Source organism: Gasterosteus aculeatus, chromosome 15 (genome assembly GCF_964276395.1).
Source record: "Gasterosteus aculeatus chromosome 15, fGasAcu3.hap1.1, whole genome shotgun sequence".
Lineage (NCBI taxonomy): Eukaryota > Metazoa > Chordata > Actinopteri > Perciformes > Gasterosteidae > Gasterosteus > Gasterosteus aculeatus.
In genome coordinates, this window is record NC_135703.1 from 3,306,685 (window position 1) to 3,320,040 (window position 13,356).

Sequence of the window (13,356 nt, forward strand, 5' to 3'; positions counted from 1 at the left end):
ATGATGATAAATGATTTAGATTTATTTTAATAAATAATTTAACAGAAAGCTCCCGTGTTGCTCCTCTGAGCCACTTGCGCTGTATGCGTTCACTACGTCACGGGGAAACTGATACTTGATACTCACCCGAGCTGCAGCGAGGGTCTCTTTAAAAGTGATGTTATTCAGTTGTGTACAATACAAATAGAAGGGAAAACCCTTTAAAATAATTTTGACAGTTTACCCCGTGAGGCCACGCCCCGCCCGTGCAAGCTGCAGTTCTATTGGTCCACGATTTCACCCCGAGCTCCCATTGGTCAGATGGCGTAGGTTTCCCTCAGAACTGCAAGACGCCGATATTGCGTTACATTGTAGCAAAATGGCGGCTGTCATTCAGAATCCACTAAAAGCGTAAGTAATAAAAGACATTTGGGTGATTGTGAACAATTACTTTGTTGCCAACTTGTACATTAGAACTGGCGGTTCGTGCATGTGTTTTTCAGCACGTTCGTTTGGCGGATTAGGCTGTCTAAATTCATTTTGGTGTACTTCTTGCATGGCAAAGTAGCCTCGCATAGTTCTTTTATTCCACACCGTTTTAACATTTAGTCGGAAACGCGTACGTTCGGCCGGCTTTTAGACCGCAATGGAGGAGCTTTTCTTCCGTGCGGCTTGAACACAACGCAGTGTCGTCTTTCCTGGGCTGTACATTTATTAGTAAAACTGTCGACAACGTGCCTTTTTTTTTTTTTTTTTTTACCCCTGCACCGAATCATTAAAAGCCGATTTTCTTCGTGCTGGGTTGGGCAGAGAGGGTGGGTGTCGAGGGGGTGTTTTGGAGGGAGGGGTGGTGGTGGTGGTGGGGGGGCGGAAATATCATCGGACATTCCGAAAGTCGTTTTTAGTTGGTGCAAATTGTCGACATGTCAACTTGGGCTCCTCGGAGCGCAGACGCGGCGGGGAGGAGGCATTTTGTATTCGCTGCGCTGGCTGCTGAAATCGACCAAAGTGACAGCGGCGATGTGCGCGTGCCGGTGGGAACGGCTCGTCACTGCGTGCTCGAACAGCACGCGCCTTATAGCCGCTTTTATCCCCCCCCCCCAACTTAAACATAACAACATAAAAGCTCCACCTTTTTCCTCTCCATTTGCCCCTTTGTTCCGCCGTACGGTTTGACCACTTCCACGCGTTACTGTAAGTTAGCCTCGCGCCCGACGTCCCGTTCTTCTCTCTCTCCCTCTCTCTCTCTCTCTCCCTCCCTCCCGGGTTGCTCTCCTAATTTGTTTTGCGTTTTTGTTGCCGCGCGCACGCACATTCTGTCGGACGTGACTCGGAGCACTCGGCCCGTATCGACGCGTTATCGGGGTCTGGGGCTGCGCGCGTGGGACCGCGGAGGAGGGAGGGGAGGGAGGAGAGAGAGAGAGAGGGAGGGGAGGGGGACGCTCCGCTGCGCCTTTAAGTGGAGGAGCGCTAGAGATTAGCTTGGAACCGGGATCCCGGGCCCATCTGTCGGAGAGATGCTGCGACCGGGAGGGAAGTGTTGGGCACGAGCGGGCGAACCATCTGCTCCCCCGTGCGCCGTGAGCTCGAGGAGAGCGGACCGTGCGCCGCCCGCGCTGTTGCCATTGTTGTTGGGACATTGTTACAGTGCCCGCGGGGAAGCCTGCAGGATGTTCTTGTTTACCTGATGGGCCATTTCAAACTATGCATTTGCATTGGACGTTGAGCTCTGCTGTTGCAGAGGATGTTTTTTGGTTTTTTGCACACATCCAATTGGAAGCCTTGTTACTCATAATAATTTAACCCAACTGTTCATTGTCTTCAGCAAGACAACCCCCAGCTGCACGCTCATTGCACGGTGCTCTCTGCTAAATGCAAAATGTCTAATGTTTTTCTTGACATTAGTTGCACGCACTTTCATTGTGAGTTGCACCGTTCGATGGAAGCCAGCTCCCTCTGGAAACCTCGACAGCTCCGTGAAGCACTTGAAGGTGGAGTGGCCCGACGTGAATGGTAGATGAGCAGAGTTATTAATTGAAAAGGCACATTTCCATTATTGCCTTGTTGGGCTGTTTCCCCCTCTTGTGTCCCAACAAGCTTTTGTGCGTGTCTACTGTGTCATCTTGCAGGCGCTTTAGCGTTGTGATGTGGAAGGTCTCCTCGCCATCAACTGTGCTTAATGAAGGGCTTCGACGGGCTATAATTAGCCTCCGTCTCGGGTTTCTGACTTCATTTCACACGTTTTTCAGATTATAATTAGTCACACTCGACACTAATTGGATGTCGCTCCCGTGGACCATTTTGACCTTTTTTTTCTCTTCTTTTTTGTATTAAGATGATTCACTTGAGGGAAATGAAACCCTGGTTTGACTTTGTTGCAGAGTGGCGGCTGAAGCTGCGGCGTGCAGGCCCGCGAACACGCCCGTGCGGCGTCTGTCCCTCCTGTGAGCACGGGAGGACGTTTTAATCTCCGCAATCTGCTGATTAAAATGGAGTCTGGAATATTTGATTAAAATTCCCCAAAGCCGCTCATTAACATTTTAGCCACAGCTGGACACGTCTTCCAGCCGCAGCTCTGCTGGCGTTACGCCGGCGGGCTCCTTCCCCCCCCCCCGTTCGCCAGCTACCTTGTCGTTGGCTGAGCACGCTTTGGTGGCGTATCACGCGGAGGTGTTTTATTCCGGTTTCATTCCTGCCCTCAGCTGCACTGTGTTGTGATTGGTGATCAGCGGTTGTCGGCAGGATGAAGCGGCGGGTGTAGGCCCGCCCTCGCCCCCTCCCCCTTGGTTTTTATGTGGTGGCTCTAGCTTCCTGTGAAGGAGCAGTGCACCTGCACATTTTGAGAGACCTCCAGAGAAAAGCTGAAAAGACCCAAAGGTTGTGTTTCTTTTTCGTTCTCTGCCGTCGGTCCACACTGGGGTTCGTCCACGGCCGCCACGGTCACTCACAGCCTCTGTGAGCTGCCAAGTAAAGTTTGTCATCACAAATGCAAATTGGACGTCGACACGTGTCGGAATTACGGTCACGGCCATGTGACCAAACAAACCGTAGGCAGGAACGCGAGGATGGGCACAGGATTGGCGTTTGCACTCGCGTCTACTCGGCTGGGAGACACTGAGGATGTGTGGCACACACGCACTCTGAGGCACCGCTTTGAGCCCTAAAAGCACTTGGTTCAAAGCGACATTTTGCAGGATCATTGTGATTTATCACAGATTTGTTCCTGGTGGAACTATAGATAACCAGATTGAATTGTTGTGATCTGGGAACACGGGGAAATCTGACAAAAAGAAAGCAATAGTGCGCCCTGAGTTTGCACACAAGCCAAGAGGTTATCTGGACCTGTGGTGCTCTGAACCCCTTGTGTGATGAATTTAAAAAACTGCACTGGTTGTTTTTCCTCTTGTAAGTAAGGGTTCGTACTTCGTTTTAGGGATGCTGCTCAATTCCATGGGATTATTCCTTCAATGTCTTTCCAAAGACTGAAAACACAGAAACATGTACCCCAAAACAGTGTGGTTGTTGGTGTGCACGCACATGTGTGTGTGTTTTTTGCACGTCTGTGTCACCCCCCCCCCCCTCCCTCCTGCCCTCCCCCTGCCTTGTTGGATGTGTGGCTCTCTTACACTCATCGGAAGTGTCAGAAAGATATCTCACCCAAACCAGTGCACCTGCTGCTCGGTGCAGAGTCGGCACCCTCCGGGAGACTTCCGCCACTTCTTTGTTCTCCATCACCCCCACCCGCCCCCTCCCAACCGGGCCATGCACATTTCACTTGAGGCAGATCTCCATCCCCTCCCCTGTAGCCTGGCTTGTGCAGATCTGCGGTTGTTTGGGGTAAATCCCTTCCTTCCTGCGCCGTTAAGGATGAGAAAGTGTAGTAGTGCTGTGCTTATTTACAATTAAGCCAAAGCGTTTTGGATCCCGTCGTGTTCTGGTTTTATTTTTCTCCTCCCATCACCCCCCCCCGGCGCTCGCCGGATACCTGTGACTGTTTGCTCTTCTCAGTCACACTGACACGGAGCCCTCTCTTTCCCAGAAGCCTCGCACACTGCGGCTTTGTCCGAGCCGCGGAGCCGTGGGCTTTTGTGCGGCGACGGCATTCCTGACGCGGCTGTTTATCTGCTGGACGTCGCCTCATCGAAGGGGTGGAGGTGAATGCGGAGGGAGGGAGAGAGAGAGAGGGAGGGAGAGAGAGAGGGAGAGCAGGACTTGGGAGGCGCTGACACATCGGCCTCCACCTCCTGTTTTAAGATTCCAGGCTCGACTCGCAGCCACGCAGCTCATTAAGTTTCGGTCCAAAATGGCCGTCTCGCTAATGTAATTGAGAACACGTGGAGGAACTTCGTTGTGGCGACGTGGCGAGGTCCGTGCTCGCAGAAGCAGTGGCTGTGATATAAGCGCAGCGGGCTGTGGAAATCACTCACAAAGCACCTTGCTGTGATTTTTGGAGCGTTTAGCGCCCCCGTCCCCCCCTCCGTCTCTGGATGTAGTCAAATTAGAACCTGCCCCCGTGCGAGGCGCTCATCTGAGATTAATTAAGTGGGCTAATTACTATACAAGGCGCGTGGCAGCGATTGAGTGCTTGAATGTGAACCCCCCCCAACTCACTCTGAATATTAACATTGAAGCCCCGGGCGACTGGCAAAGTCTCAGTGGTGCTAAGAAAAGTGGAACTACAGTGGGAGAGACCAGACACACCGATGTAACAACACGTTTACCCTCACGAGTGGGAGCCGCGTTGTAACTGGGTACCCCCCCCCCCCCCAAACCCAAACCCCCGCGGGGCTCAGCTGTCGGTTTGAGGGTTGCGATCAGGAGCGCGGGGGCGGACGGGCGCGTCGTCGCTTCGGGCGGAGGAGCATTTCCACGGCATGAGCCCGTCCGAGACTCTGTGATCACGTTACGGTCCGCTCCTCGATCACGTCGCCCCCCCCCCCCCCCCCTCCTCCCTGGCGCCGCCGACCCCCGACTCACGACCTCACCCGTCCCCCCCCCCCCCCTCCCCCTGCAGGTTGGGCGACCAGTTCTACAAGGACGCCATTGAGCAGTGCCGCAGCTACAACGCTCGCCTGTGCGCCGAACGCAGCGTGCGCCTGCCGTTCCTGGACTCGCAGACCGGCGTGGCCCAGAACAACTGCTACATCTGGATGCAGCGGCATCACCGCAGCCCCGGTGGGTAAACCAGTAGGACGGCCGCTGGGTCCATTAAGTTTGTCAATTTGTCCACATTATCTAAAGCTATTAACTATGTTTCTAACAGGCATTTTCATTATTGATTGATTCACTTTTTAAAAAGAATATTAATTAGTCAATCATTCAAGTTAATTTACCAACCAACTCTCAAAATGTGAACACACCCCAAGGTAACATCTTCAAACCGACAGTCCAAAGCCAAAAGCTATCCAATAAAACAAAAGGGTAATTTGGAAGCTGTGAACATCGGCGTCTGTAATCATCTCAGTAATTGAGGGAAAAATAAAGCGTTGTCAACCCATCGTTGATTTGACTCGAACCCTCCGTGTGGAACCGTCCTTCGTATCTGTAATCGTTAATCATGCGTTTCTTTTATTGCAAAAAGAACCTTCTTAAAACTTTTTTTTTTTCTCCTTCTATCATCAATGTGTTTCAGCTCAAACTGTCCTGTTTGAGCTTGTTTGTTCACCACTGTTCCTGTGCAGGCGTCGCAGCCGGGCAGATGTACACGTACCCCGCCCGCTGCTGGCGAAAGAAGAGACGACTGCACAACGCCACGGATACGCGCCTGGGCATCTACGGCCTCCAGCTCGGTAAGACCCGGCAGACCCCCCCCCCCATCCTCCGCCGTCCATCCTCCGCCGTCTCCCACCAACTCCTGGAATAAACTGCCGGCGCACCGAGCAGAACCGGCCGCCTGTCACTCTTTTATTATTATTATTTTTTCCTTCCACAGGATGAAATGTGTCCGTGTTCATCCCGGCTGGTAAACCTGTTTTGTGAGAAGTAGAACATGTAATCAGATTTACGACCGCTGGGAGCAGCGAGGAGGAGTTTGGCCGCTGCAGACACTATTTAATAAATGTTATGGAATTCAATTTAGCTTTCTCTGGCTGCCACTGGAAACCGCTCACTCGACACGTTTGGCCTCCTCACCACCTCCCCCGCCGATTGGTTTTGTCTCTTTTGCTCTGACAACTCCGCCCCCCCCACACCTCGTGGCGTGCATTCTGTTGTGATGGTGATCCAGAGCTCACTGTAATGGCCTGGGATGTCCCACTGTCCCACAGGGACGGCCGGGACAAAGGACAGAATCACGCACGTGGCCAAGGCTGTGGCTTCCATCGAGCTTAGAATGTCTGCATTGCATTGTGGGAAGGCAAATGATTGGAAAGTTGAGAAAGTGCAGCGGGGGCCTAGAAAGAGAAAGTGAGCTTGAGCGACGACACGCGAGTCAAGCCTTTGTTCGCCAGACGCATCCCTGTGTAGCCCATTGTTTCCCACTGATGCGACCACACCACTTGGTGCAGGTGGGGGGGGGACAAACCCTGACTCAACCTGCAGGTGGCCCGCCACAGGGCAGCAGCCCGACTCCGACTCGCTGGCGCGGCAGGCTGACTGACGGGGGCTGCATGCAGAATCAAGCTCCCCGCTGCGGGCTGCTGCCGGCTCTATTTTTAGCCTCCCCCCCCCCCCCCCCCCAGCTCCCAGGGGTCGGGAGGGGGGAGGTGGCGTCTGTCTCGTCGCGGGGAGTTGAAAGTCAACGTGTGTGCAGACACAATGGTGGAAGGGAGGGGGGGGGGGCATTATTCGAGGGGAGCTTGTCGTTTCTGCTCCTCACGTGCGTCGTCGCTCAGTGAGTCTTCCTCGTGGGCGCAGTGGCGAGATGAAGGGCCGACAGAAAGAGGCAGGCGCGTTAAAACATCGAGGAGAAGAAGGTTGTGTAAATAAGATCCGCACATCCGCAGCTTCTGTTCGCGCTGCCTTGTCGGCTCAACCTGCTCGCCTCCTACGCCGCTGGTTTGAGTCCTCGAATGAACCGTAGGAGGAGACGTCTGCATGCAATAAGCCACTTAACTGCTGAGGTTCCTGCAGACGGAGTCGGCCTCATGTCTGCACCGCGCAGCGTCGCTGACAGCTCTTGAGTAATAGTAATATTGTGCTTTGATGATAGTTGTTGGGCTGCGGTTTCTTTTTCAGTGTTTAACGAGCAGCAGCTTCACATCACGTCCTTCACGTACCTGTGGCTGGGAGCAACAGATGTCTAACAGAACTTGGGTGGTGATGACTCATGCTGCCGTGTGTCTCTGCGCAGACGGCGGCCTCATGTCCAAGGACCCCCTGCCGGCCCAGAGCACCACGCTGGAGGCCCTGCTACGAGGGGAAGGTCTGGACAAAAGGAACAACTCCAAGAACGACGAGGAGAGCCTGCTGGAGATCCAGGTGGGAAGCCGTCTGAAGCGCCGCATCCGGGCGCCGACTTTCAGAGTGTGTGCGAGTGGAGTGTTGTGCCCTAACTGGTTGTCAAGGCAACTCGACCCGCTGGGGCCCGTTACCGCGAGGCGTCTTTGGACCGCTTCGCTTTGAGTTCCCGTTCACTGGTTATTTATACGTGCGAGTTCTGCTGATTCGTTCGGTGGCGCCGCGCGTACGAGTTGTGCCTTTTGTTGGTCGTCACGTCTCAACTGGAGTCCGAGGAAGGACGGTCAGTGGGACCGAGGCAGACTGTTCATTTTAAATAAATAGTCTCTGGTCTTTGCTTCAGACACACGGGGGTGGAGAACAATTCATCTGTCCCCTCCGTTGTTGCTGATCGTCCTGTCTCTGTGTCTCCGCCTCAGAGGGTTCTGGAGGCCGACGCCGCAGAAGATGCGTTCCACGACGACGACGACGACTTTGAGGTGAACACCCCTAAGAGGAGACATCGGGGCAAAGGAAGAGTAAGTCTCCCCTTCACACAAGCTGCAAGGTTTAAGAAGAACTGCTTCATCGGTGTGTTGAACGGTTCTGGGTTCTTTATAGATTGCCCCCAAAATTTGACATTTTTTTTGTTTATTAAATGATGTGCATGCTGAAAATATGGGTAGTGATTTAAATAAATAAATAATTATTATTCAGTGGGTTTTGTTTTCTGTTTGTTTCATCGCTGTTTTACTTTCCATTTTGTTTCCCCTGTTTTTATGCTACTTCTATGTGCATCTCCCCTTATAGGAAAACACAGTTTTGTTTCATTATTGGTTTGACCCTTTTTCCTCAGGGTCGGGGATCGGGCCGCAGGAAGGCGGACATGGATGATGACAAGCCATACGTCTGTGACAGTAAGTAGAGGTCAATTCTCAGCTGTGTTCTTGTGTGAAGTATTTGTCATGTGCAGTGCTCAATGTACAATGTCAGTTTCAGTATAAGTTGATTGAGCATTTTTAGTAAAATTATGTTTTATTTAAACTGTATTAAGGCTCCCTGTCATTTTGTAATGCCTTAAAATAAAAATTCTCACGCACTTCAATTTGGTCCCCTTTGTCACAGTTAAAAGGACATTTTCTTTCCACTGGATCTGTTTGAGGACGTTCTTCAATAAACCTTTTTAATGCTTTGACGTTTTGGAGATTTTAACAACAGGCGATTCAATCATATCCTAGGATTTGCTTTACTATGACGTTGAAACAAGACATTTTTTTCTACAGACCATCATTACTTTTATTATTGAGATACATTCAGCATTTTTTCCTTAACGACCTTTTCTAAAAGAGCACCCGGACTTCTTACTTCGCTCTACATTTTTTATGTGTTAATAATATCCACAGTCGCCCCTTTAAAAAGAAAACAGGAACCAGAGGAGGAAGTTGAGCTTGTTGTACTCTCTCACAGATGTCTGTGGAAACTCCAGGTCGACGGTATTTCTTCTGAAAAGCCTCATTTCACTTACCCTTCACTTTACTTTTTGTTTCAGACAGATACAAACAAAAGCAGAACTCAAAATCTTCGACTTCAGGTACCTTCATTTTGTTTGTTTTTTAATCTCCGTACATTTGTTAATATTTTGCGCCCCTTTGCAGTCTATTTGTACCTCAGGCTGAAAAGTGCCCGTGTTCATCCGTCTGTTGGATGGGTTAATTAAATGTGTCTCGACCCTGAAGTGAAGGTCGGTGCTGAGCGTCCGCCATCTTTGTTTCAGTCTGCGCGAAGCGCTACAGGAACCGCACGGGACTGAGCTACCACTACACCCACTCGCACCTCGCCGAGGAGGGCCGAGGCGGCGCGAGGAGCTCCGCGGCCTCCAAAGCGCCCGCCGCACAACAGGCGGAGCGACACAAGCGTAAGACGTCGCACCTCGACCACGTCTCGCCTACCAGACGGCCCCGCTCTCATGCTAACGCTAATGCTCCTGGCTGTGGCCATACTTTTATTTATGTTTTTTTTTTTTTTTTTTTAGGTCAAAGGGGTCCGGGTGGGACCGGCGTTCCCAACAACTACTGTACTAAATGCCAGGGCTCACTAAAGAAAACGGGTAAATCCGGGTCTCCCTTCTCAACCTGCCAATGCAAAGGTGAGTTGTGAGCCGACACGTCGCGGCGCGTTGATGAGTAGACGCGGATGCACGTTGACGTTCCCTGTGCTCTCCCGTTGGCCAGCCGGCCGCGCGGAGGAGAAGGACGACGCGGCCTTCACTGGAGCGGAGGAGCTGTTCGGCACCACCTCGGAGAGCGACACCTCCACCTTCCACGGCTTCGAGGACGACGAGCTGGAGGAGCCGGCGGCAAACGGCAACGGAATATCCAACCGGCACAGATAGAGACAACCGTCTAGATTCAAAGAGACTTTTTTTAATTTTTTTTTTATATGGATTAACCTCTGGCTAAAATCTGCTGCTTCTTTTTTTTTTAATGTTTTTTGTTTGCAGAAAGCACAAAGTGATCATTTCAGGACAGAAGTGTTATTTTATCTACTGAACATTGTTGAATAATTTATGAACATGTTTTATATATAAATATATATATGTATGTGTGTATATATATCTATATATATATGTATATATATATATATATATATATGTATATATATATATATGTGTATATATATATATATATATATATATATATATATATATATATGTAAACTTTGAAGGCTATGAACGACTGTCAGTGTTTCTTGACAAGCGTCTCGGCCTCTTAGCGAAGCAAAAGGTGCAGTTGGATTTTTTTTTTTGTTCCGTCACCGGAGGAGACGAAGCACACACGTTACGAACAAAAAAGAAAGAAAAAAAACACTGGAGGAATTCAAACAATTGACAATTAGGCATAAATTATAAGGTGCGCTTGTGTGACGCTCGGACGTCGTACCGGAGCGACCGGCTGCTTGTGACTGTGACTGCGCTCTCACCCTGGATTACACTTGTACCAAAATGAAGGAACCAATGAGGCGGACGGCCACCGGCCGTGTTTTAAATCTAGTCTTTACAGACAAAGACGGCTAAGTGAATCAAAGGTAAGCTGCAGTCTCACCAGCGTACGTTTCATTTAGGGGGGGGTCTGCTGGTCCAAAATACACTATCTTTAACAAGTCCTGACTGTGCTGCCATGTGGGGGTGTTGCTCTAATTAGCACAATGCTAAACTAAGGTAGTGCACATGGTAAGTGTTAGCATGCTTATTGTTAGCACTCAGCCCCCTCATGGCTGCAGGCACGGACACAAGTGTGAGTCTGACCCGTGCTGTCTGTTGTGTGCTGTAGGAGCAGCACATGGGCCCAGAGGTGGAGGAGGCCAGAGAAGAAGAGGATTAAACTCTGGAAAGAAACAAATGAGCCTTGGCGTCCCTTCTGATTTTGGGTCGAAAAGCGGCCCGACTGAAGCGGATGAACGGAAATGTGCCGGCTGGGCGATTCGACTGAAGCTCCCTCTGCGATGCGTATTGATCCCTCCTGAACATTGGAAATGCGAGTTGATCCAGCTTCGCTTTGCTCCTTGCTGCACCGCGCCGGAGCTCCGCCGAGCAGTTGAGGCCGGACCCTTTTTTGGACCTTCTGTGCATTCGGGGCCCCGCGGTCGAAGGTCGCCCCTCCCTCCCCTCTCGCCCCCGCTCCCCACCCCCCCCTCCCCTGCTCGGCAACTGTGTGATCCGATGTGACGCTAAGACGTCGTTATCCCTCATCACTGTGCCGGCCTGCCGCTGTGACAGCCATGACCCGCCGCCCCGATTGAACCGGCGATCCCCTGACGCCCCCCAGCCATAAACATGGTGCTCGAAACCACCACTATTACACAGAGACCTCTGGACTACTGTATTAACCACCTTCTCTCCCCCTCTGCTCTTGCTCTCTATCTACTGGTCCTCTCAGTAATTTCAGCTCCTTTTTTTTTGCGTCTTTTCTCTGTTGTGTAAAATATTTCTATGTTTTGATCTCTTTAAAGTTTTGAGTAGAACAACTTCTTGGGTTTGTATTGATGCCGCTGTCCGGATCAGGTGCACAATAGCCACAACTACTCAGGCGTCTTTCATTTCCTCCGCTGCTGATTGGTCAGCGGCTTACTCCCGATTCATGTGATTTGTATCCAGGGCTTTGGGATGCTTTAGGAAAACATTTGCAATAACCAGCTTCATCTCTGTCCGGTCTCTGCTGATCACACTCGCCATGTAAAGCCTCGGCTCTCCGTTTGGAAATCTTCTGTCTCCGCGGGTTGCGATCGACGGCAGCCGAGAATCCTCTCCCGTTCATTGTTGCTCGAGAGGCAAAACTCTGCTCAGACGCACCGACATTTCCGTTGAGTGCTTTGGACGGCCTGCTTGCTTTATGACATTTAGAAGGTGCTTGCAAATCTACATCAAAAACCACACGTTGCACATAAAGAGGTCTGGTTCCTTCCACGTGCTCATTCAGCGTCGCTACAATGTAAAAACGACAACAACAACAACAAAAAAGCCACTCCGTTTTATGAAGCCAACCATGTTTGCGCGTTCGAACCGTGTTTCTTCGCTTCCCTCAGGGACCCTTCACGCAACACGGACAAAGAATGGATCCGGGACTCCTCACTTCAGCCTGGCTCTTCTTTCGTGGGCGGCGTGTCCACAGTGAGATGGGTCATCGCGTCTTTTTTTTTTTTTTTTTTATCTTCCAAAGTCATGCCGGTTAAGTGGAAGCACGTGTTCGTCAATCGCAGCCTGCTCGATGTCTCCCGCCGGCGGTCGGTGCACTTCTGAACAATAGGAGAAGGTCCCAGATGCAAAAAGTCGGGGGGCGTCCGCTCCGGAATCATTGAAAAGCCTGCATACCTCGTCAAAGACACAGCAATAGGCCCTGGTGCTCTCGTCCAAGCCTGCGGGGGGAAGAAGGGGGCGGGGCCAAGAGGAGGTGAAACGGACATGACTCTGCGTTTGTTTCATCTTCAGCTGTAAATATGAGCCGAAATGGAGAGGATGAAGAAGTCTTTGTTTGTTAAACTATTTTTATTGTTCTGAAAAAAAAATAAAGAATGAATGGTGACGTTGGATGCTGTTTTTCTGACACTGACGTTTTGAGAGTGAAGCTGATTACAATATAGTTTGTATCTCAGGATCGATATGAGGTGAAAAAAATGAGAGAGGAAAAGTACGTCCAGGACTAAGAAATGGAGAATGGATTAATCTCCAGACAATGATGTAAGCTACAACTTGACTGGTTGACTTATACTTTGACTTTCACTAACGCGCTATAAAAGGGCATTTTTATGAACATAAATCCCATTTTATATCGTACCACAGAATTTTTATTTAGTTGTAAATCAATGATTTGTTGTCGCTGACTTTTTTTAAGCCCTAACATACTAAGACGTGTTTTTTGAAAAAGGTTTTTTTGAAGAACTATACGATATATTTTTTACGTGCTTTTTATGAAATGCAATTATTTTCCATTTTTTATGGTGCGTGTTTTCTGTAATATGTTACAAGGAAATTTATGATGTAATATATAAATACTTTTTTTTCTTCTTTTCAACGTGCTTTAGTATGTTTAAAAAAAAAAACTGACTTTTTTTATATATATATTTCTTTTCTGCCATGCAACATGCATGCGTGACATGCACTTGGGACTTTTTAAGGTAAAGTGAACAATGACCTTTTATGACTTTACTTTCAACACAATACAGTATGAGTCAAAATACTATTTTATGAATTTGACATTTCCTTCTGAAATGCTATAGTATGACTTTATTCTTGCCTCCCAGGTTTCCATGGACCGCGTGCTGCTGCTGCCGGGATCCATCCGGACTGCTCCGAATAACGTTAATCACTCGGCTTTTTACTATTAATGCTTTCATTTCTGCTCTATTCAATGTCTACCTGGGCTGATACTATTTATATTCTTTCTGCTATTAGCAGTGCTATTGCTTTTGTTTGTGTCCTTTCTCCAATATGGATTAACTGTGATG

General features: G+C 49.8%; 1 protein-coding gene across 1 annotated transcript; it reads left to right on the forward strand.

The window, feature by feature from the left end:
- Positions 1 to 251: 251 nt before the first annotated feature.
- LOC120832564 (zinc finger protein DPF3) lies at positions 252 to 12,434 on the forward strand. The gene is made up of 11 exons (XM_040198955.2): positions 252 to 390; positions 4,994 to 5,154; positions 5,661 to 5,768; positions 7,271 to 7,398; positions 7,797 to 7,895; positions 8,213 to 8,273; positions 8,906 to 8,947; positions 9,131 to 9,271; positions 9,389 to 9,502; positions 9,588 to 10,440; positions 10,686 to 12,434. Exons 1-10 carry the CDS (start codon positions 359 to 361, stop codon positions 9,746 to 9,748), a joined length of 1,047 nt encoding a protein of 348 aa, XP_040054889.1. The 5' UTR covers positions 252 to 358; the 3' UTR covers positions 9,749 to 10,440; positions 10,686 to 12,434.
- Positions 12,435 to 13,356: the final 922 nt, after the last annotated feature.